The 24358-nt window shown below is 50.1% G+C and overlaps 1 protein-coding gene across 1 annotated transcript in view; it reads left to right on the top strand.

Moving 5' to 3' along the window:
• The window catches only part of BRPF3 (bromodomain and PHD finger containing 3), a 35060-nt gene extending 10930 nt beyond the window's left edge, over positions 1–24130 (top strand). Inside the window, exons 4-13 of the mRNA XM_080937801.1 lie at positions 1097–1228; positions 3557–3685; positions 3953–4265; positions 4819–5121; positions 7014–7520; positions 9786–9879; positions 14124–14221; positions 17208–17305; positions 21295–21449; positions 22107–24130. Coding sequence (XP_080793927.1) covers positions 1097–1228; positions 3557–3685; positions 3953–4265; positions 4819–5121; positions 7014–7520; positions 9786–9879; positions 14124–14221; positions 17208–17305; positions 21295–21449; positions 22107–22290 — 2013 coding nt within the window. The 3' untranslated portion in view covers positions 22291–24130. The remainder of the gene's footprint in view (positions 1–1096; positions 1229–3556; positions 3686–3952; positions 4266–4818; positions 5122–7013; positions 7521–9785; positions 9880–14123; positions 14222–17207; positions 17306–21294; positions 21450–22106) is intronic.
• Positions 24131–24358: the final 228 nt, after the last annotated feature.

The raw sequence follows: 24358 nt of genomic DNA on the forward strand, positions 1-24358 counted from the left end.
CTCTTAGGAGACTGCTTACTTTAGCAACCCTTCTATCCATACACCTAACCCGCCTTCCCCTATCCATACACCTCTCTGTTTTGCATCCTCTCAGCAATTAAAAATAAAAAGGATTGGGGGATGGGGGAGATTTCCACACTCCTTTAATCCTAGCACTGGAGGCAGAGGCAGAGGCAGGCAGATCTTTGTGAGTTCCAGGCCACCCTGGTTTACAGAGTGAGTTCCAGGACAGCCAGAGCTGTTACACAGAGAAACCCAGTCTCAAAAAAAGGGGGCTTATTTTATGTTTAATGTGTGTACGTGTGGGGAGTGTATGTGCCCGAGAACAGGTACAGAGGCCAGTAGGGGTTCTCTCAGCGTTCTCTTCCATTTATGGTCCAGGCTTTGGTTTCCTTGGGCTGTCACATTCCTGTGTTGCAAATGCTGAGCCTCCGCCTTCCATCAACAACAGTGACCTCTTCTAGGACATGATTCAATGATTTTTTTCTTTAAAAAAAAAATTCTATTTTATTTCTTTACTTTTCAAGTGTGTGCTAGTGTGCGTGTGTTTACAGGAGTGCAGGTGCCTGTAGTGACCAGAGGCAGATTTCCCCAGGAACTGGAATTAAGGAGGTTGTAAACCAGTCCTCTGCCAGAGTGGCACCCAGTCTTAACCACTGAACCATCTCTCCAACCCTGCATTTGCTGCTTTTCACTGTTTGATCAAACTCTGTTAAACCACTACTACTAGTAAGAACTCTACTAGTTTTCTAGCCAAGGCAAAGCTCTAGGGTGAGATTCTTTCAACCTCTTAGTCTTACTCGGTTTCTTCAGAAATGCTCTCCAGCTCTGAGGGCCATAGCCGGCCAGTGGTGACCCTGGGGCTGGGGGAAGCAGTCAGAAGTGACTCTTCACTGTTTGTTCTTGACCAGCGCTGAAGAAGGCACCCTAGCACCAGGGAGCCTAAGGCAAAGGCCCTGGGTGGTGCTGGGGAAGGGCCTTCAGGACCTTGGGGCTGTCGGGAGAGAGGTGTGCTCATTGGGGAAGCCCTCGGTGGCTGAAGCAGGGACTTCGGGAACTGAGGAGACCACAGCCCCCCTGTTCTTGCCTTGTTCAGCGGGAGCACGACGAGAAGACAAGTGCGGTGAAGGAAGAGCTGAAGTACTGGCAGAAACTCCGGCATGACCTGGAGCGAGCGCGGCTGCTGATCGAGCTCATCCGCAAGAGGGAGAAGCTCAAACGGGAGCAGGTGAGCAGAGCCCCAGCCAGGCTTTCTCTAGGGTCCCCTTCCTTCTCTTTGTGGCATCAGAGGACTTGGGGGCACCTTTGTGCAGTCTTTGTCTGCCCACTTGGTGTCAGGCGGAGTGCTGCCGGAGGCATCTATGTTTCGTGGTTCAGCACATTTGGGCTGGAGCCTCTGCTTAGTTCTACACACCTGAGCCCTTGACTGGAGTGTCTGGTTTAGAAGTTTTTGAAGGGATACTGACCTGGATGTTTTGAAAAGTTTCTGGAGCTATTCTATGGCATTGCCATGACAACCCAAGGTTCTTCCTGGGCCGTAAGCATCTGTGGACTTGGAGTCTGTTTAAAACTTGCAGTCTCAGTTCAAGAGCATTCGAAGTCCCCCGCCACAGGGATGAGGAGGTTGGTGACAGCATGTGGTTAAGGAGCACGACGCGTGTTATTGCTGGACTGGGACTAAAGCCGGGCTGTGCTTCCATAACATTAAACAACGTGTCTGTCTCCGCACCCCTCTGCATTCTCATCTTTAGGATAGAGATCGCAGCAGAGCTGACATAAAGACAGAGGAGCTCATGTGTGTCCACGTTGAGAACACTGCCTGGCACACAGTCGGGGCTGCAGAGGGGTAGCTGCTGCTTTCATTAGTAATACCGGGCCTGCGCGAGTGTTCCCCACATGGCACGGAGCAAATATTATTAATTGAATGGATGACAAGTCCAAACTGTTCTCACTAGTCCAAGAATAGCAGCTGTTACTCAAATGCTTTCAAGGCGCGGGTTAAAACCCTTCCTTTTCCTGTCACTCAGTTCAATAAGCACACACTTCTTTCTGCCTTTCTGTTTGGTCAACAGCTCGAGCTCCACTCCATGCCTGGGCAGCTCTTACTTCATGGGCACAGAGGGTATCTCAAGACCTTCACAGGTCAAACTGGAATTTGTACCCAGGCTTGGTTCTGTAGTTTAGATTGTCTTCCTGCCTTGGGTTCATAAAAACGAGAGGAGGAGGAGACCCTGGCTGTGGCTTATGTTGATGTGGACAAGAGCAGGGACTTGTCTGCCTTACTCATGGCTGTGTGGTATTTCCTGTCAGGGCACCCATGTAAGATAACGGCACCACTGTGACCACGCTGAGCATTCTCTGGTCATTCTAGGTCCACACAAATGCTAAGGGGTGAGCGTGGACTCCCCTGGGCCCACACATGCTGTCGGCGAGAGCTCTCGGTCCTCATACACATGCTCACATTTGGTGTCATTGGTGTGCTTGGACTAAGGACTGGGCTCCAACGCTTCTCAGTTTGTTTTCCAAACTGATAACAGTGGTAACTCAATCATGTCACCAAACTCCATGTACCAGACTCTAAAGCGGGGGCATTAGTCTCTGCTTCAGTATAGTTAATTGAGATAACACATGGAGGAGAGCAGTGTGGCTTAATGGTCAGGAGTACTGAGGAAGCTGACTGGAGGCCCATGCTAGCTGCCCTGTTAGCTCTGTGACCTGGAGACAGCCTCTTGGTCTCTGTGTGACTCCACCTCCGTGTAAGATGTCTGTATCAACCTTACGGAAGATGCCTAGACTGGCCCCACACATCCACCCTCAGACATACATCTACACAGAACTAAAAGTAAATCTTTAAAAATTACTTAGGCCGTTGCTTGAGACCTAGCATGGATTATTACTAGTGTTAGTCACTACAATCGATAATTGTTATTACTTCTGTAAGTTTTGGTCTGGCTCTTGATGTGTAGATAACATTTGTAGGGCTGGAGAGGTGGCTCAGTGGTTAAAAACACTAACGGTTCTTCCAGAGGTCCTGAGTTCAATTCCCAGCAAACACATGGTGGCTCACATCCATCTGTAATGGGATCTGATGCCCTCTTCTGGTGTGTCTGAAGACAGCTACAGTGTACTCATATACATTAGATAAATAAATAAATCTTAAAAAGAAAAAAGCTTGACCTCACTTTAAAAAAAAAAAAAAAGAAAAGAAAAGAAAACATTTGTAAAGTAGCCATTCTAGCCTGTTTACAGCCGCTAGAATAGACTATCACAGACTGGGCCATTTGCAAAGAAAAGCTGATTTGGCTCCCCAGTCTGGAGGCTGAGAGTAAGGGCATGGTGCAGGCTGGTGAGAAGGCTCCTGTGAGAGCCCACAGTCCGCTTCCTGATCCATCCACTCGGTGCCAGCACCTCTCTGCCCCCACACTCTGGGAGTTATGACTGACAGATGACCTTTGGGAAATACTTTGGTCATTACAGTGTCTATGTCAGCCTCAGGTGGAGTGACAAGCTTCCTCCCTCCGCTGAGGCACTCTGAGCATTCCTACTTTGATTACAGGTCAAAGTACAGCAGGCTGCCATGGAGCTGGAGCTGATGCCATTCACCGTTCTGCTGAGGACAACGCTGGACCTGCTGCAGGAAAAGGACCCTGCACACATCTTCGCCGAGCCTGTCAGCCTGAGTGAGGCAAGTCAGCCCTTAAGGCAGGAGGTCTCCAGGAGAGCGAGGAGGGGCTGGGCCTCAGGCATTGAGAATTGAGGGTGGGGTGCTGTCTGTCTGGAGACTTGCTCAGTGTGAGGGATCTGTAGGAGGTCTGGGTGCACCAGGCAAGCAGGTGTTCGGTGAGCCGGACATGGCCACAGCAGAGAGTTGGGAGGCCACAAGTAGCAGTGAAGGGTGCGCCTGTGTGGCTCATAAATAGTTGTTGTAATTGTACAGGTTTTATATGTTTAGGTTCCAGATTACCTGGAATTCATATCCAAGCCAATGGATTTTTCTACTATGAGGCGGAAGCTGGAATCTCACCTGTACCACACCCTGGAGGAGTTTGAGGAGGACTTTAACCTTATAGTTACCAACTGCATGAAGTATAATGCTAAAGACACAATTTTCCACCGAGCAGCTGTCCGCCTGCGGGACCTGGGAGGGGCCATCCTACGGCATGCCCGGCGGCAGGCAGAGAACATCGGCTATGATCCTGAGAGGGGCACCCACTTGCCCGAGTCACCCAAATTGGAAGACTTTTACCGATTCTCCTGGGAGGATGGTGAGAAGCCTGGATGGTTACGGAGGAGAAGGACCAGGAAGAGACACAGGACAGGGCCCAGATAGCCCAGGATCAGGGTGGGCCTTGGAGGTGCAAAGTTGTGGTTGGGAGCAGAGCAGTGCTCTGAGAGCTAAAATGGTACGCTTAATGCTATAGGAAAGGGGATCTGTCCGTTTGGAAAGTCAGGCCTCTCCAGGCGTCTTCTCTTGGATCCCTGCAGTGTAGGTCTGGAGCTTGGGGCAGGAGGACCAGAGAGTAGAGTGCATCTGAGCACCACACTCTGCCTGTCTCTGCTTCTTTTGTTGTCACTCAGGCCAGGGATTGACAGGCCACTGCATGTGGGCTGCATGGCCATAGGCATAACTGGGACTTGCTTCCTGCAGATGTTTCCCACATTCTGTCTGTCCCTTCTGGGCAGCGGTGTGACACTGCTGGGAGTCACTGGCCTAGCCCTTCCAGGAGCATAGTTTGCATCCAAAAGATGTCAGCCCTTTTCTCTCATCCTGAGCTGAGCCAGTCCTTCAGCCTCTTTTGTCCCCTTTCTCCCTGGCAGTGGACAACATCCTCATCCCAGAGAACCGGGCCCACCTCAGCCCAGAGGCACAGCTGAAGGAACTGCTGGAGAAACTGGATCTGGTGAGCGCCATGAGGTCCAGCGGGGCCCGCACCCGACGGGTCCGCATGCTGCGCAGGGAAATCAATGCCCTTCGGCAAAAGCTCGCACAGCCGTCACCGCCACAGCTCCTGTCATCGAACAAAACTGTGCCTAATGGGGAGCTGCCAGCAGGATCTCGGGGGGAAGCAGCTGTGCTGGAGCAGGCCCTACAGGAGGAGCCAGAAGACGAAGGGGACAGAGGTGAGAGAGTCACAGCAGGCAGGTGGGAGGAAGAGGCAAAAATCTCTCGAGGATTCTCCTGAGTATAGGTCTGACTCTGCAGATAGGCAAAGCCCTTGGAAGGGCTGGGGTAGGGGTGTCTCTCTTCCGTACAGTATTTGGAATGCTATTACAAAGCATGGGAAACCCCACCCCAGCAGAGGAGTCAGACTACCAAAGGCCACAGTGACTGAATGAAGCAGGTGGCTTTCTCAAGTAAAAGTGTCAGGGCAGCCAACAGTATATTAGAGTCTGTCACCGTAATGAATCGAGGAAGTGACTCTCATAACCCAGGAGCTGTCTGTACCAAGCTGCTTCCCACTGGGGCCTTCCCTTGCCTCAGCCCAAGGTTTGGGGAGACCTGTCACTCACAGAGCTTAAATGTGGGTTTTGGTAAGGCTCAAATTGCAGAGATTGGCCTGTTTTGTTGTAGGTCAGAGACAGGATAGAGAAGCCACATGACATCAGGAGGTTATGTGACCATTAACTTTCTTGTGGCTGTCAGCATGTCATTTGAATTCCACTGCTTGACCGTGGCAGGGCAGTCATACACAGTGCCCTAGCATCACACAGAGGGCTTCCCAGTCAAGTTTCAGGTACATATGGGGACATCTGGGCTATGGCTCATAAAGCTTCGAACGGAACAGACTTGTTTGAGAACCGCTAAATTCCTTATATCTGCAAACACTGGTTCTGCCTGCCGGTGCCCTCACAAACCGGAACTGAGGACAGGCGAGGAAACCCAGTGTCGGTGAGAATTTAACCTCCAGTCTGGCAAGCTGATGCCTCACCTTGTTGACTATGCCAGTGGCTTTCTCAGGCATGAGTGACATTTGAAACACAAACCATTAGGTTCACTCTGTAATCCATCTGTAACCCACTCTATGATTTGCCTTCATTTGGTCTGGAGTATAACTTAGGCTTTGAATTCTTACAAAGCTTCCTAGTGCAGTGTGTCTCAACCTGTGGATTTCTACCCTGTTAGTAATCTCTATCTACAAAGATACTTACATTATGATTCAAAACAGCAGCAAAATTAGTTATGAAGTAACAGTATAAATAACTTTATGGTAGGGGGTGACCACAAGAGGCACTGTATTAAAGGTTCGCTGACCAAGCCAGCTCAGTCATCCAACAGGGTCTTCAGAGATAGAGTGAGGATTAAAGGAAATTAGACATTATAGTATGACTCCTGCAAGTGCTGAGGTGGGTTTATGTTTTTTTTTCCAGTCTGTTTTTATAGCATTCTAGGTGCTGGAAAAGAATGGGGTTAGTTCTTAATCAAAGACAAAGTAGTCAAGGAACAAACAAAGCATAAACAAAGGTCCCATGATTGCTGAATTCAGGGAGCCAGTCAAGACACAAAGAACACATTTCCTCAGCTGTACTCATCTTGAACCTTGACCTAGTCTGTCCTACGAATCTGACTAGAATGCCTTCCTTACCCATCGCTGGGAACGGATTATTCAAAGCAATGCACTTCTGTCTTCTTGGTAAGGCTCTGTGCAGAATCTTAACCTTCATTGTCTGCCGGCCTGCTCAATTAGACAGAGTCTGGATCCATTTTTAGTTTCAAGCCGTGTATTTTGGCCACCAACATGTTGATGTTGTTGTAAATATTCTTGTCACTGTCTTAAGCAGCACCAAGAGCTCTCCACAGATCTCAGCATTGGGAGTCTGAGAACTGCTTTTCTAGTTGATTCACACACAGCAGGGACTGAAAACTGTTGAGTGTGAACAGAGCTCATGCCTCCTTTCATCTGATGCCTAAGAGGAGTCAAAGCCCTGGTCCTTGCTTATCAGAGATGGTGTCTGACTTGTAGGAGCAGACTATTTCTAGAATGTTCTAGCAGGTTCTCTTTTTCTCTTAACAGATGATTCAAAATTGCCTGCCCCACCAACCTTGGAGCCTACTGGGCCTGCGCCATCCTTGTCGGAACAGGAATCCCCTCCAGATCCCCCAACCCTGAAACCCATCAGTGACAGCAAACCTTCAGGCCGATTCCTAAAGTCCCGGAAGGTGGAAGATGAAGAGCTCTTAGAAAAATCAGCCCTGCAGCTAGGGAGCGAGCCCTTGCAATGCTTGCTTAGTGACAATGGCATTGACACACTGTCTCTCATAAACCCTGACAGCCCTCCTGGTACTCCTCTTGACAGTGTGGGCCGCCGAACGTCAGTCCTCTTCAAGAAGGCCAAGAATGGAGTTAAGCTACAGAGGGGTCCAGATGGGACCCTGGAGAATGGGGAGGACCATGGCCCAGTGGAAGCTCCTGCTTCTCCAGCCAGCACAGAGGATGAGCACTATTCCCGGAAGCGGCCAAGGAGCCGGAGCTGTAGTGACAGTGAGGGCGAGAGGTCCCCTCAGCAGGAGGAAGAGACAGGTGACTGCCTGTGACTTCTTTCCCTATTTCCCATCTACTTTGCTACTTTGCCTTGACAAGGAGCATCTTCCCCCTCCAGCCATCTCTAGGGGGCTTTGTGAGGAAACAAGCTGAGAACAGTTGTTTTCAGATTGTGTCTTGGGCTGTCCCTGGCCTTAAGGGGAGTGTAAGACTTCATGTGGTCAAATGGTCTCTAGCTTCCCTTCAGTTCGCTCTTGAGGTACTTTTTCTCAGACACTGTCTCAGGAACTGGAGGAAAATTAGTGAACAGATCATGAGACTCTCTTACAGGAGAAATAGACCTCAGGCAAATGAGATCTCGTATTTGAAGCTTGGTGACAGTCATAAAACACAAACACTGGTCACACCACATAGACAGTGCTCGGTGGCATGAGACAGAGTGGCCAGGGAAGGGGACATTTGGGTAAAAATCTGAACAAACTGAAGTATGAGCTGCTTGTGTATCTAGGGGAAGGATATTCTAAAAAGGACAGATGAGCAAAAACCTTGGTGGTGGTGGGCGCACACTTGCATGTCCTGGAGCAGAAAGGAGAGGAGGTCGCGCAGTTGATGGTAGGGCCAGGTCACGGGAGCCCTGACTGCATGCCCAGCAGGAGCTGGCCTCAGGTAGGGAGAGGGTGGTTAGGTGAGACCCAGCCTCGGCTCCAGCGCAGTAGAAAGAAGAACGTACATAGAGTGCCCTAATTCACTGAGAAATCACCGAGCCCAGAGTGTGGGCTCAGGGGCGCTAACACTGCCAGAGCCACTCAGCGAGCTTGACCCATGGTTGGGAAGGCTTCTCGTGAAGGTGGCAGCTGAAGCTGCGGGCAGCTGCAAAGGGGTAGCTGGTGTGAGGGGCCCAAGACACATGTGGGCCTTACACGCCAGGCAGGCTGCTTTGGTGGTGGTGAGGTAGGAAGGCTGTTCTTGACGGTTGCTCCTGTTATATATCCTTGATGTAGTAGCTGTGTTGTGGGGCCAGAGCTTGCTTTTCCTCTTTGTTTTCCAGCATGACCATTCCTTTCCTTGGATCACGCATCTCTGTACTAGGCTAGCAGTTTAGGATATTACAGCTGACCCTGAGTTCCCATTGCCTGTACCGGAGGGAAGTACCCTTTCTGAGCCTCTTTCCTTCTTACAGATGTGGAGCTGGTGATTCCTACGTTGCAGGGCTAAGGTTAGAGTAGATTATAGGGAACACTGCCAACAGTAGCAGATACCGTCAACTTTTCAGTTTCGTGTGTCTCCCCAAACAGCTGGAGATGATTGTACTAAAATGAAAGCCCACTAACCTGGGGCCCCACCGCTTGGGGATACTCTGGCAATGCTTCTTTTCTGTTGCCACTGCCTGGCACTGGCCCTCAGAGTACAACTTAGTTGTTAACAGTCTGAGCTGGAGCCCAGAAGGCATGCCTTGATCTTTTGCAGGCAAGGAAGGCACAGCTGAGTCCTTTGACTCACACTGAGGTCCTTATGTTAGAGGAAGTGCCAGGCCAGGAAAGAGACATCCTGGCTCAGGCATTTGTTCTCACAAGTGTGGCTGACAGCTCTTAGATCGGCGGTCTGATCCACCGTCAGCCGTGGGACTCGAGTTAGAGATTCAACAGATGGAGAAAGGAAGCCTACATGGTGGCAAGGTGACCCTGGGACAATGACACAACTCACTCCATTCGAGGCACTTTTTTTTTGCAAAAGGAATACTGAACAGCTTCTCTACTTCACAGAAGCAGGGCCAGTATTTCAGAGCCTAGCTCTGTGTGCTGTGGTCCTAAGAGTCTGTTCATTAACTCACTAGCTCTGGGAGATGTCCCTGGGTGTGGCTGACCCTAAGCCGTTATCCTGTCTTAGCTTCTGCCTTCTTCCCTGAGAAGGAAGCTGCTATTGCTAGCTGGGACAGGGAGGGCTTGTGAGTGGTTATCAAAAGAGGTGAGACTGTGGCTTTCTCTTGAAGAGGCAGAAGACCTCCCTGATGATTGAGGTTTGGAGTTAGCGCAGACCCAGGGACTTGTGAGTCCACCTGGGTGGAGAAACCCTAGTTTCTCCCTGTAGTCAGGTGTGTGCTGACTTCATCTTTTATGTGGGGAGCGTGAGAAGGTACAGTCTGCTTCCTGGCTAACATTCTCTCTGTGAGGGTCCCTCTGACACCTGTGATGCACTCCCTACAGGGACAGCCACTCTAGTCCTCTGAGGCACCTTCCCACAGTGAGGAGTGTGTCAGGGAAGGGAGCTTCTGCACTCAGGGCTCACTCTGTGTGTCCTTGGCAGGCGTGACTAACGGCTTTGGAAAACACACGGAAAGCGGGTCTGACTCGGAATGTAGTTTGGGTCTCAGTGGAGGACTGGCGTTTGAAGCTGGCAGGTAAGGATGTTTATCCCCCAAGCTCGAACAGCCCTGAGACCTCTTCCTTCATCATCCATTCAGTAACAGGTTGGGCTTCCTCCTCTAGTTCTCACTACTGCCATCTCCCCAGGCACTGGCCTGTCTATAACTGGGAGCCCTGAGGGAAAGGGATTGGCCCTAGATTCTCAGCTCCATTCTAATGGAAGAGTGATATGTGGAGTTTGTGGTGCTAAATCTCCTGTTTCCCAGTGAAGTTGACATTTGAGATGCACACTCCAGTACATGTGCATGAGCATAATCCAGCTTGTTGCAGACATGGTTTCATAGGATTGGTCTCTTCGGTTTGTTTTGGCTTCTGTTCTGTGAGGATTGAACCCTGGGCCACACACCTGGCTACTCAAGGGCTCGACCAGTAAGTTACAACCAAAACTTTTTTTTTTTTTTGGTTTTGTTTTGTTTCTTGATATAGGATCTCGTTATGTAGACCTGCATGGACTGGAATTCAAAGCATCTGTAGTGCCTTGGTCTCCCAGGTGCTGAGATAATGGGCATATATATCATTATGCCTGGATTTTTGCCCTTGTTCTGAAATAGGAATTACTGCTCAGGGTAGCCTCCAGCTCAGCCCTTGCTTCCCAGGTGCTGGGATTACAGGCATGTGTCAGCTACATCCAGTGCCCGAAGCTGTGGCTTCTGTAGAGGTACTGTGTAGGAATGAGGCCCCTTTTTCAGAGGCTCTAGGTGCTGGTCATTGCTGAGAAGGGATGGGCTTCTGTTTGTTAACCCAAAGGGAGGATTTCTGCACCAGAACCTTCATTTCTCCTAAGTCGAAGAGTTTGAGCTCATTGCCCTGTGTTTTCTGTGTGTGTGTGTGTGCGCGCGCGCGTGTGTGCGCGAGCGCGTGTGTGCACGCTTGCATGAAGAGACCTCGGTGCCACTGCAGATGGTGACTGCTGAGAGAACCCTTGTTTAGGAAAGCACCGAGAAGGCTGGTCTGTGTCTGAAGGCTTCTATAGCAGGCCTCACTGGCTTGTGTGCTTTGAGGTTTGCTTACCTGCTGAGCGTCCAGGTGGGGCTGTGTGGGTCTCCAGTTACACTCTGGCCTGTGCTGGCTTCCTCCCCATGAAACCTCAAAACTGCCTTGGCTCTTCCCTGTCTGTCAAAGCCTCCAGAGACACAACAGGAGTAGATTCGAATAGAGAGTTTATTAAGGCTAGAAAATACAGATTTCAAAATATTAGAAAATGCTTCTCCAACCTGAGAGAGCAAGCAAGAACAGCTTCCTTCATGGACAGTGGCTCGTACCTGTAAGCTCATCACTTAGGTGACTGAGATAGGAGAATCATGAGGTAGAGACCAGCCTGGGCTTTGTAGTAAACCCTGCTAAAACAAAACAAAACAAAAATCCAGTAAAGATAAGCAAATATGTAAGTACCTGGAAGGTCCGTTTACTGGAGTTGGGGATAAGACTGAGGTCAGCCATCTGCCACCTTCCGGCCCTTGGCTGAGGTGGAAAGGGTACTGTTTTCCCTTACTGAAGGGCAGGCTTCCCATCTGTGAGTCACAGAAACAGTCCAAGCCAGCCTGCTGGTTCAGGTGATGCTTGCCTTTGTGAAGAATTGCAGTCAGCTGCTACTTCCCCAGGATTTCTGTTTGGTAGAGGAGCCATGCCCTTGACAGGTGTTTCCTCTTTCAGTCTGATGTTCAGAGTTTAAGCACAAGAGACTGGGACCTGGCAGGCTCAGTTCCCAGAATCCCAGGGTGGAAGCAGAAAGCTCCCCTATTGCACAGGCTCACACAGGTTTATGCCACTGCCTCCACACCCGCGCTAACACACACACACACACACAATAATAAAGTTAAAGTAAGTAAAATGGGAGACCCAAATTCTGACCACAGTGTCTCTCTCTCTCTCTCTCCCTCCTTTCCTCTCCCTCCTCTCAAGTTCTCCAGCATGGGCAGAAAGGAAGCTCTTATCTGAAGACATGTTGTCTCTTCTTGTTCTGGTTTGTTGTTGTTGTTTTGAGGCAGGGTCTCTCTACTTAGCCCTGGCTTCCTGGAACTCACTGTGTAAATCAGGCTGGCTGGCCTTGAACTCACAGAGATCCGCCTGTCTCCTTGCACTGATCACTGACCTCTTGCCCATTTGCTCCATGGTTGGTCTTTCCAATCATTGTTGTACTCCACGACAGTCTCTCGTACCCTAGATTGTGAACTCGATGTGACTGAGGCTTGGCCTCCTTGATCCCCCGACATGTGCCCCGCCACACCCAGCCGCACCCTCTTGTGGGTCATTCCTTCAGCTGCTGCTGAGGTGTGTGAGTCACTGTTGTGAAGATACCTGTCAGTTCCCATAGCTTATCTTGTAGAGGAGATAAATGGAAATTATCCTCTGAACTTTAGACTGGCTATCCTGGCTTGGCCTGGGTCTTTGGGAAAGTCTGCAAAGCAAGCCTCAGCGGCATCCACCTGCCTCATCAGAACCACACTGAGCTTACTCTGCAGCTGTAGCCTAGTGTCGAAGCCCCCTCCTGTCTGTGCCGGCACTCTGGAGCAGAATACTGGTAGTCTGTGATACTTCAGACTTGAAAACACGAGACCATCACAACAGTGAGTGGGTTTGTGAAAGTGGACTGTCCCAGCACCACCGAGGCGATCACTTCTCAGGGTCGCAGAAGGTCACAGGTGGAAGCCAGCTGCCTTGGCTTGTCTGCTAACTGGCTCATCCTTCTCTCTTCTGTTGTGTCCTAAGATGTTTCCATGTTGATGGAGAGAGGCTTCTAGTGAAATCACTAGCATCTTTCATCCACACAGTCACGCTCTGAGGTGCATGGGCAGGTTTTGTAGGCCAAGTGGACTGGATCCTCCGTATGAATTGGGCTTTACTGAGGTTGCTTCCCAAATAGGTACCAACTGCATTTCCTGAGGGAATTTTGGTTAAGCCACCTTTTAGCATAAATTCAGCTCTGACTCAGAGAGACTGAGTTCCATGCTCTAGCCATTCCCGCTCCTTGCTACATCTTGGCTTTCTGTAAAAACTCGACTCATCTTTTAATCACATTTTCTGGTGGAAAATTTATAGATCAGCAATATTTATTTTTGAGACCGTCTTACTGTGTAGCTTAGCTCTAGCCTCAAAAATCACAGAGATCCACCTGCCTCTGCCTAGTCTGTGATTAGAAGTGTGTGCCCATGGCCAGCAGCAGTAGGATTTTTTAAACTGTGATGGGTGGGGGGGTTCCCAGATACATAATTGTTGCCCAGAAACTCACAGCTCTGATTGTGCATTAAAACTGCATGAGGAACTATTTTAAAAAGCCAACGCTTCGGTGGCTTCAGTTGAGCACTTCCTGTCTTTGTCTAATATTAGCTTCACGTCTCTTTCTTCCCTCTCTTCTTTCCCTCCCTTTCTTTCTTTTTCTTTTTTATGAGACAAGGTTTCATTATATATCCCTGGCTGTCCTGAAACAGGCTGGCCTTGAACTCAGAGATCTGACTACCTCTGCTTCTGCCTCCCAAATGCTGGGATTAAAGGCATGTACCAACCTGCCCAGCACTTCCTTTTGAAAGTATTTTATTGCGTTTGCTTGTGTGTTCATTTGTGTCACCGTGCCTGTGGAGGTCAGGACAGCCTGTAGGAGTGAGTACTCTCCTACCACGAGGGTCTTGACATCAAGTGCCTTTACCCACTGACCCACCTCATCCTCTGGACTTTACCTCTTTGCAGTAGCTTTGTTTAGAGAAAGAAGCTGGTTTCTTTAAATCCATCCCTACCCAAGAAAACCTTCACTCACAAACCATTTGGAAGTGAGAAGTGGGTCTATATTTCAATTTAAAAATGTCTTTGCTAATTCTGGAAAGAAGATGTGCCTGTTATAGAACATTTGGAAAAGAGGCAACTTTTCAGATCTCAAAAATAACGTGGCTTCTCAAGAAATGTGAAGCACAGGATGCAGGTCCGGACAGAGCTGAGGGAGACTGGGTGACTGCCCTTCCTTGTGTTGCTGTTGTTCTTGTGGGTCTCATGGTGTGGACCAGGCTGGCCTGGACCTCACAGATTTGTGATTAAACCCAGCCCCATGAAGGACAGTGGTTTTTGGCGGGAACTCCCAGGTCACATGTGCCTGCCGTGGGTTAATACTGGCCTTCAGAGGCTGTCTCTGCCTTTGTGCTTCTGTAGCTCTGTGCCCGGCAGACGTGGAAAAGCGAGAGTGGGTTGGTTACAATTAACAACTGCTCATTTCACCCTCTGCTCTGTGCAGTGGCCTGACGCCTCCCAAACGCAGCCGTGGGAAGCCAGCCCTGTCTCGCGTGCCCTTCCTGGAAGGTGTGAATGGAGACTCTGACCATAGTGGCTCAGGTGAGGAGACTCTCGAGGCAGAGCTGGGGAAAGCAGATGCTCTGAGGAGCCAGCTGTCCGAGCTGTTTTGTGCAGGGGCTCACAACCTGGCTGTCAGTCTGTGAGGGCCACACCCACAGACACTGACGAGAGAGGTGGCCTTTACTCTTGGGCCAGTAACACACTTGGCTTTTGTTTTGTTTTTAAGTATCTCCAGTTTGTGTTGTATTTTGAGTTCATGTGCCTGTGATTGTGATCATGATAAAAGCAACCTGAGGGGAAGGGGTTCTCCTTACTTACAGCTTACAGTCCCGGTGGGGCAGAAGCCGTGGAGGAGTACTGCTTACAGCCTTGCTCTCCACGGCTCTCTCAGGTGCTTTCTTATACAGCCCTGGACCACCAGCCAGGGGTCACATCAGCCACAGGGGGCTGCACCCTCCTTCATCAATCGTCAATTTAAAAATTGCCCACAGACTTGCCCATAGACCAGTGTGATAGAAGCATTTTCTCAATCAAGAGTCCTTCTTCCCAGAGGACCTGCATCTAGGCTAACAAACCAAATCAAAACAAAAACACTAGCCAGCACGGTTTGAATAGTTAACACATGCCTGTGGTGACCGAAAATCCAGACGCTCTAATGAAAGCCAGCATTCCCCTCCAGAATATCAGCTGCTAGCTTTGTGGGTTTTTTTTTTCCCCCCAGAACTACTTAATATATATTCTAACTGAAACCTGTATGTGTATTTGAGAGAAGTGTACAGGGCCCCCCATTCCTTTCTTCTAGTTCATGGCAGACCCTGGAAATCCTTTGCTTTACCCCCACCCTACACTGCTCAGAGCCCATTGTATGAGAGGATTCCTTAGCATCACTAAAGCCCTCCACAGGTGACATTGAAGTGTCCGGTCAGTGCTGCCTCTACAGAGCGGCCTCTGTAGGCACAGGCCATTCTGTCTGTGGAGTGTTAGGTTGGAGGAAGCATGTTTGTAGTTCTGGTTGATGTTGCTGAACTTTGCTCTCTAGCGTATTGGCGGTAACGTGTCACTACTAACCCTGGCTTTGTCAATCCTGTCTGTTTCACCCAATAGAAATGAAGGCAAGGCAGGGCCCCAGGAGGCTGGGGTGGCTCCCAGATGGAGCAGGTCCAAAGCAGCTGCTTCTTAACTCTCAGGTGTCTGTCATGTGTACTCTGGATGGCCAGTCTCTGCCGGTCCCTCTAACACAGGGGTCCTTTCTTCTGCCTTTCCCAGTGTCCGCTGATGGATGCATGCCTTTGAGTTCCATCTCTTTGTGTCTGCACTCAGACATCAGGTCTCATGTCCAGATGAATCTGTGTGTCTTTAAGTGTGAAGTCAGGAAGTGGATCTGACACACTTGTGCTTCTGGTGGTGACACTTTTTCCCTTACGTTTTAAACCCACATACTAAAACCGAAGCCAAAAGATTTTTAAAGACTTGCGCTCCCAAAGCCCAGTGTGGAACACAGCTGTCTTGCTTCTGCATTGCTTCCAGGTCTTTTAGGCACATTTGACAAGTGTAGATCCGGTACACACTCTTGTACTCACAGTTTTGCTCGTATATTTTTCCCTTTTTGGCTCATGATTTTGCTGTGCACTGTATTACTGGAACCTTCTGTCTGACAAGTAACACTTTGTGGTTGAGTTGAGTGGACAGTGGGTTAACTCCAGCTTTTAACACAAACAATATTCTGAATGCACATTTTTGCCTGAAATCCTTTTATTACCTTTTTAAGAAAGACTTACTTATTATATATAAGTACACTGCAGCTGTCTTCAGACTCACCAGAAGAGGACATCAGATTCCATGACAGGTGGTTGTAAACCTCATTGTGATTGCTGGGAATTGAACTCAGGACCTCTGGAAGAGCAGTCAGTGCTCTAAACCTCTGAGCCGTCTCTCCAGCCCTGTTACCTTTCATATAATAAATTTCCTAAGAAGTGTACTGGAGCAGATGCTGCAAAAATTTATTTTAATGCTCCTGCGACACTGAATAGAATTGCATTCCAAAAGATCCGGACTGGTCTGCAGTTTCTCTGGCGTGTAGCTGGCTGCACAGGTTTTCGCTCAGCTAGTCTCAGTGCTGGCTTGTTCATCATCAATGTTCTTCACTTACTGGCTTCGAAACGCCATCTTTTCCATCTTAGTTAATAACTGTACATCTCTGCTCTTAAATCTGAGCTCTTTTCCTTAGCTGGCTGAAGGTCACCTCCTATCCACAGTGTGCAGGTGTTGGGTAGGAACGTGGTTTCCGTGGTGCTCAGAGCCTTAGGCTGAGGAGGTGCAGCCTATCCTAGGCGATACCTAAGGTCAGGAAATACCTGCCCGTCGGCTTGGCTTTGCTGGTTTGTGGTGCAGCCAGGTGCTTGCTTGGGCCATTGTGGCCTGGTCAGAGCAGTGTTCAGATTCTATTGAGATGAAGCCTCCATTGAGAAGAACTCCCAACCTGGAGTGCAGATGGTGCTGTCTCTGCTCAAGCTGGAGCATGCTCCCTCTCCCTAAGAGGCCCTGGAGGTGAAGCCATTATTTTTTTCTCCCAGAGAAGCTGTCCCAGAATTTAGGGTCAGAGGTTGGTAAACTATCTCCTGTTGTCTGTTTTTATGTGGCTCATGAACTAAAAATAGTCCTACATTTCAAATTATGAAAAAGATTGTATTTTTTATAAGTTATATGAAATTCAGATTTCAGCATCAGAAATGTGAATTTTATTGCTGAGGAGACATGCTCATCTGTTTAGATTCTGGCTATTTCCATGCTGCAGCCGCAGAAACCATGTGGCTCCTAAAATGATGAAATATGTACTGATCAGCTGGCCATTTATAGGGTTACTTTGCTGACCCCTGACCCAGTCTTAGAATCCCCGAGGAAAGGGTGGAGGGCGTTGCTGACTCGATCCTGGGCTGCCCCAGTCAGATGGAAGCCACAGGCAGGGCTTGGGGCACCATGCCAAGTCCCCTTTGGGCGCTGTCTCCTCCCCTCCCCCACCCCCCAGGCAGAAGCCTCCTGATGCCCTTTGAAGACCGCGGAGACCTGGAGCCCCTGGAGCTGGTGTGGGCCAAGTGCCGAGGCTACCCCTCCTACCCTGCCTTGGTGAGTCTGCCCCAGACGACACCCTCCTGTTCCCTGTCTCCTGGCGGCTCTGGCCCCTGCCTTGCCTTGGGGGATTATCTGATTGTATGAGTGTGGTGGGAGTCAGGTGCCTTTAGCTGCAGAGGGGAGGGGGATCTTTACCCTAGCTTTCCTGGGGCAACCCACCCTCCCCACACACAAGGCTCCAGGTGTTCGAGACCCGGTGCTTAGGGCTTCTGCAGCATTGCTCATTTGCCTCTGTGTAGGAGGAACACTGCTAGTGTGGTTTAAAATGCTAATAATGCTGAGTGAGCGGTGTTATTAAACATCTGCCACATGAAATCCTTGAAACGCCAGGGACAGAATGGTTGGTCTTGTTTTGTTGGGAAGAGACAGGGTCTGTTAGCTACTGTCAGTCTGCCAGTAAACACTGGGGTTGGAATTTGATTTCGGGGCTCACAATATGATGGAAAGAAAGCCTTTGTTTTGAGCCACTGCATTAGGAATCTTCCCCAGTCCTGACCCCTTAGGACTGCAGTCCACCCCTTTTTCCATGCATTCGCGTGTGCATAGGAGGCAACACGTCTTTAACCTTTTCCCTTCCCAGAATACCATAAACATATCCATCTCACATGATGAAAAACTGCCATCACATCCTTGTTAACGATGACATCATCATGTCCTTGATAATGATGACATCATCATGACCTTGTTAATGATGACATCATCTTTTAGTTGCTCTCACGTACCACGCTTTGACCATTTTCCAGCCCCCTCCCCCATTTAGATGTAGTCTTTCACTGTGGTCAGCAGTTGTCAGTGAGCGTCTTAGCTTTACCTTGGTGCACAATCGCAATCATTTCTCAGGAGTTGCCAGAGGCAACATCTATACAGAATTCTGGCACAAAGTTGCCAAGTTGCCTGGAAGTTAGTTTTGGTTTCCACTCCCACTGGTAGTCGCTAATAATTCTATCTGCCTCCTTAGCCTCGATATTTGTCTTAATTAGGGTTTCTTAATTGCTGTGAAGAGATACCAAAGCCATGGCAGCTCTTAGGAAGTCAAACATTTAATTGGGTTTGGTTTACAGTTTCAGATGTTCAGTCCGTTATCGTGGCGGGGGCATGACAGCATGCAGGCAGACATGGTGCTAGAGGAGCCAAGAGTTCTGCATCTTGATCTGAAGGCAGTTGGGGGGAACTCTTGATTCCTCACTGGGTGGAGCTTGAGCATGAGAGACCTCAAAGTCCGCCTTCACAGTGACACACTTCCTCCAACAAGGCCACACCTACTCCACTAACATCACACCCTAGTGGCACTCCCTGTGGCCAAGCATTGAAATGCCTGACTCTCAGGGGGCCATTCCTTTCCAAACCTGCACAACCTCCTAAAGCTTTCCCTGGGGAGGGATTGGCCACAGGCTCTGGAAGATAAAACCACCAACTGGAAACCTTTGCATCTCGTAAGAATCCTCTAGGGAGATTTTAAAAGATGTGTAGAGTCAGCTCTGCCCTAGAACACCGAAGAGTCCAGGCATGGGTTTTGGTTTTGGTTTTCTCGGGTGTTTCTTAGGGTCTGTGGAGCTGGAGGGAGCCACCCGGGACCTCTTCTGTGCACAGCCCTGGGCTTGTCTCAGCCCTGCCTGTGTGGCTCTTGAGCCTGACAGTAGCCTCCTGAGATAGAGAAGACAGGATCCTGTGTGTGATGATGAGGAAACCCTGTTGCAATGATATTGTGCCACTTCCTGGAGCCATATTGGTTTGTTTAGCCTACTTTGTCCCCCCCCCCCCCCCCCAGCTATGGCGGGTGTGAAAAATTCCCCCATACCCGGTAGCTGGAGGCACTGAACTGGGACCTTTGTAAAAATGAGACCACGGGCCCAGTTTAGTCAAGGCATCGGCAGTGTTGGCAGGTGTGGGGCGTTGGGTTTTGTTGTTTGTTGTTGTTTTCAAACCTCACAATGAAAGAGAGACAGTCCAAAACTAGCCTTTAAAATACAAACAAACAAAACACTGGGACCTGGTAGCATACACTATTTACCTCAGCATAGGCAGGTGGATCTCACTGAGTTCAAGGCCAGTATGGTCTATATAGTCCCAGGACAACTAGGGCTACATAGGGAGACCCTGACTCGCACCAAACCAAACCAAAGAAGTTGGCTCATCACCTGAACACAAGCTGTGCCTTTATTTTGGAACTTGGCCTGCATTCCTCTTCCTGTGCATGTCCATTGTGCATGTTATACCGGGAGGTGTTGGGGTTTTGTTTTGCTTCTGCAGAAGTAATATGCACATTACAGGAGGTTTGGAAAAACAGAAAAGGAGGAGGGGGAAGCTATGTAACCATCCCTTTGTAGCATATGGACTGATATTTGTACTGTTCCCTTTTGTGTTCACGTATTGCAGCTGTGATAGTGTGTGCCCACATTTGCTGCATGTTATGTTGGACCTTACCACGAGCTTCACATCCATGCTCTGTAAACCTGCATCACGCTCATTGGGGAGATGGGCTGGGTGCGGCTGTCCTCCGACCACTCATCCTCCAGGTCTTCCCAGTCTCTGTCTGACAGCCGGCAGGTGCAGGTAGAGACAGCAGAGCACCCTCTTCCCTTAACCGTTCCTGTTGTCTCATTAGATCTTCAGCTTCAGTCCCAGGAGAGTAACAGGCAGCCTGGGAGACAGTCATACTTTCTTAGGGTCTCTAAGGAATTTGTTTAGATTTATTGATTTAATGTGTATGTGTATGAGTATTTTGCTTACATGTATATATGTTTATGTACCACACTCATGTCTGGTGCCCAGGGGTGAGGAGTCAGAAGGTGTCAGTCACCTGGAACTCAAGTTGCAGAAGGTTGTAAGCCACCCTATGGGTACTAGTTGGGTACTAGTTGCTGAACTTGGGTCTTCTGGAATAGCGGCATGTGCGCTCTGCTGAGCCAGCTCTCAGGACCTCAGTAGACTCTCAGTAGCATTTCTTTAGTGCCTTACCTTGGAAGGTCATGGGGTGCTGGCAGATGGCCAGGTGAATGAGCAGTTTCTGATGAGCAGAGGTCCTTGGGGCAGGACGTTGAAATTAGGATTGCTCTATCTCTAGGGAAGGCTCTTCCTCAGTCAGTTTCCAAGTCTCTCTGGCCTCTGTGCACAGAGGTCATAAGCCAGCTGCTCTGGAAGTAGGGCTGGATTGGAGGTTGCCTGCAACCTAGGCCCAAAGCCAGATCACAGGAGAGGCTCCAGGGCAGCTGGTTTCAGTCCCAGCCACCGTTTCCATAATTCTCATCCTGTGCCAGTTTCCCTGTCTGCTAACACCTGTCAGACTTCCGGCCTCAACAGGAGATTGAAGTGAGATGTTGTGTGGATAGTTGTGAGCCTCGGGAACAGAAAGTGCTACACAGACCTGGAGAGCTACTGGGCTGTTAATCTCCTGCTCAGAATCAGATGGGCCTTACCCTTCTGGAGATTAGTTCCTTTTGTGGCTTTGGTTTTCCCCCTCAAAACCTGACCCTTTCAGCTGTCTTTCTGTCTCCTCCAATTCACCACAGAGGTGTCTGGCCCCGCTTGCCTTGGGAAGGCGGCAGGTAGCCAAAGCCTGTTGCCCAGAACTAGCATTCTGTCTTTTGCCTGGCTGAGCTTTCTCTGTGGTCACAGCCTGGTGCTCGGTTGAGCAAGGCCCTGAGTGCTGAAGTGAATTACAGAGATGGTAAGAGAGCGACCAGGGGCATGGCTGCAGTCCTTCTGGCAGACATGGTCAGGAGAGGTTGCCTCTCTGGTTTCCATATCTGAATCACCTGCTCAGTCCTTCCATCCGAAGGACTGACTGCGCAAGGCTGGGAAGGAAGGGCGACACAGTTGACTGGAAGGACAAAGTCGAGGTCTCTACGCTGGAGCACTGGCGAGCCATGCCAGCCTCTCCATCACTGGATCCTGAGGACTGAGCCCTTGTCTGACGCCTTGATAGTTGGGCCTGTAGCTCTCCATCCTCCCCTGCTCAGGGCCTGTCTCTCTTCTGCCTCCAGATCATCGATCCCAAGATGCCCCGCGAGGGCCTCCTGCACAACGGTGTCCCCATCCCTGTCCCTCCACTGGACGTGCTGAAGCTGGGCGAGCAGAAGCAGGCAGAGGCTGGAGAGAGGCTCTTTCTTGTCCTCTTCTTTGACAACAAGAGGACCTGGTGAGTGACAGCTGCCGCAGGATCAGCCCATGTGAGGAGAGACGCTTCTGCTTGTGGCTGTCCCTAAGGACACTAGCTAACAGTGCTTAGAGGAAGTTTAGAGCGTTTCAGGAGGAGACTGTCACCAGAAAGCCACAGGGTTAGGGTTCCAGCAGGGCACAGGGAGAAGTCCAGCCACAGCATACTGAGTGGAGGCCTTGGTTCTCCTCTGGAGAGCTCAGGAGAGGTCCTGGGAATGCAGATCTCTGTACCCTTAATCCACCAGTCACCAAATGTCACCTGATTCTGGGGATGGGCATGACCTTGGGTAGGCAGCTCCAAGATTAGGTAGTTAGCAGAGAGATTAAAGTGAAAGCTAAACAGGTCACTCCCAACAGCTGAGGGAAAGGATGTCCCATTTCTGAAGAAGCCGGGACAGAGTGGTGTCCTTTATGAGAGGTTTCTATGGCTGGTAAAGTGTTGGTGCCCGTGTCTGTGTAGAAAGGAGGCAGAACTGCTAGAAACAGAAATGCCTGGCACCAAGGCCCAGCCTGTGGGTGACACATCAGCTCCCCACTCCTCCCCCCCTGGAGCTCGCTTACCTGGGAGCTGGGTCCAGAGGCCCCTGCAGGACCTACTGCAGCTGCATCTCAGCTCTGTTTGCTGTTTGCATTTCAGGCAGTGGCTTCCAAAGGACAAAGTCCTGCCCCTGGGTGTGGAGGACACTGTGGACAAGCTCAAGATGCTTGAAGGCCGCAAAACCAGCATCCGGAAGTCAGTACAAGTGGCCTATGACCGCGCCATGATCCACCTGAGCCGAGTACGCGGGTCCCACTCCTTTGTCACTTCCAGCTACCTGTAAGAGTGGAGCTGGGCCTGTGTCTGCCTTCTTTGCCTCTCCTCTGTCCCTGAGGCATGAGAAGCCTCTCCTGCCCCTGCCATGCGTATGGCCGGCAGCTTCTTTCTAATTAATGGCAGGCCCTGACTGGACTGGGTCTCCAAGGGCAAGGCTCAAGATTGACCAGTCATGTGGTTCCCCTGGAGGGCTGCTGTGTGCCAAAAACTCCCACCCGAGGTCCCTGCGGATATTCTACTGAGGAACCACTTAGAGGCAGAAACAGTTGAGAGTCTTAGCCAGCCAGGGAGATGGACCTGGCCCACAAGACAAGAGGGCCTAGGCTGCTTTCCTGGGGCCAGCTGGCTCCCTCCATGCCTCTCCCACCTAACCGTACCTCAGGGCAGGCAAGGTTCTCACACTGATCCCAGAGATGTGCCAGGGTCCCTCGGGAACCCTCAGAGCTCCCCTCGCCCCACATTGCCTGTGTTCACACCCCTGTCTCATCTCCCACACCCAGTCCAGCTCTCCCTCCCCTCATTGCTCTCCTCTCTCCCTTGTGCCAAAATGACAGCAACATCACCAAATTGATCTTTTTCTTTGATGCCCCATTTCCTCCCTGGCCAGCTGCTACATTAGATGGAGTCTGCCAGGCGCTTGTGCCCCAGGTAGACGCTATCCCACTTGTCAGGACCCTTCCCCCACACCCACAGAAGCCCACTTGTGCCCCTGACAGGCAGAGCCCAGCTGAGGGCAGCCCTTGTCCATGCACAGGCTGGATGGGTATTGTGGCGTGTGCCTTTCAGTGGGCATGCTGATGCCACTCCTCCCCTCGGTGGCTCTTCTCTTCCTGCAGCAGCCCCAAGCCTTACTGCATCAGCACGTCACCGCAGGGCATGGCACTGCCTTCCGGCACCCTCCCCCTGGGTTTGCTGCTCCTGCCTCCCAGAGCAGGGAACACAGCTGTTTTCTTTCATCCCCCACCTTCCACCTATTCTTCACCTTCACCTCAACTCCTCCCCTCAAAAAGGAAGGAAAACTGTGAATGAGGAAAGCTGACTGGTGAGCCAACAGTCTCGGAGGCTCTGCTCTTGACATTTCTTAAGCACCAAAGCTGCAGGCGGGTTTGCACACCGTCAATTGCCATGTTGATTTCTACCTTGATATTATTTTTATTGTTTTAAATTTTTTCATAGGGGAGTTTTGGGCAAAAACAAAGTCCCTGGGGAGATCACTGCCATTTTTACATACTCAAGCTTTTTAAAAATTACAACCAACCAACCACCAACTTCTTACACATTTGGGACATGAGCCAGAGTTTAAAAAGGAACCAACAAAACCCACCGTGTCGGCCAGATTCTGTCCAGTAAACAGCGCAGATGGCGGTGAGATGCCGTCGTGAGCTATTCAGGCACGCACTCTCCATTGTCGGGACCCTCCATTCCACAGCCGTGCTGTGCAGTCTAGTCAGAGGAGCCGATGGCCCCCTCTCCCCAGGTAGCTGGTCAGCTGTGGACTCTGTGACCCTCATCTAAACCTGTGTGAAGATCTCGGGGCTTTCTCCCTCTCTGCCTCCTTTCCCCAACACTCGATCTCCTCCTTCGTCTCTATTTTTCAGTCTCTGAATCCTCCCCTCTCTCCGAGTCCCACTTAAACTGCTCTTTTAGGACAGGATGCGGCTCAGATCCTGCTGTGGCGTGGGGCCTCGTGTCTCTGTCTGGTCTGCTGTGAAGCACACGATGCTCTATTTATTGTAGAAAGTGACTTTATTTGCCTTCTAGAATTGTTTATAACAGATGGTTATAAGAGAGGTAATAAACAGAAAAACTATGCCTGTAAAGAATACAAGAGTTAATTTTACCTACCATAATATGACGTCTTATTTTCTCTCTGAGAAATAAATGTTCTATGGGCAGTGGTTTGTGGTGCTGTGTTTGGTGTCCTTGGCGGGGCCTCCTGTCCTAACTCGCCTGCTTCTCTGAAGGCAGAGAGTGGGGTTGTCTGTCATTTAGATCTCATGGATGGGCTGAGGAGAGTCCTGCCTCTCTTGCCTCAGTGTAGACTTGGGTTTTAATAAAGGTTCTTACATGCTTTA

Source organism: Micromys minutus, assembly GCF_963924665.1.
Source record: "Micromys minutus genome assembly, chromosome: 25".
Classification (NCBI taxonomy): Eukaryota; Metazoa; Chordata; class Mammalia; order Rodentia; family Muridae; genus Micromys; species Micromys minutus.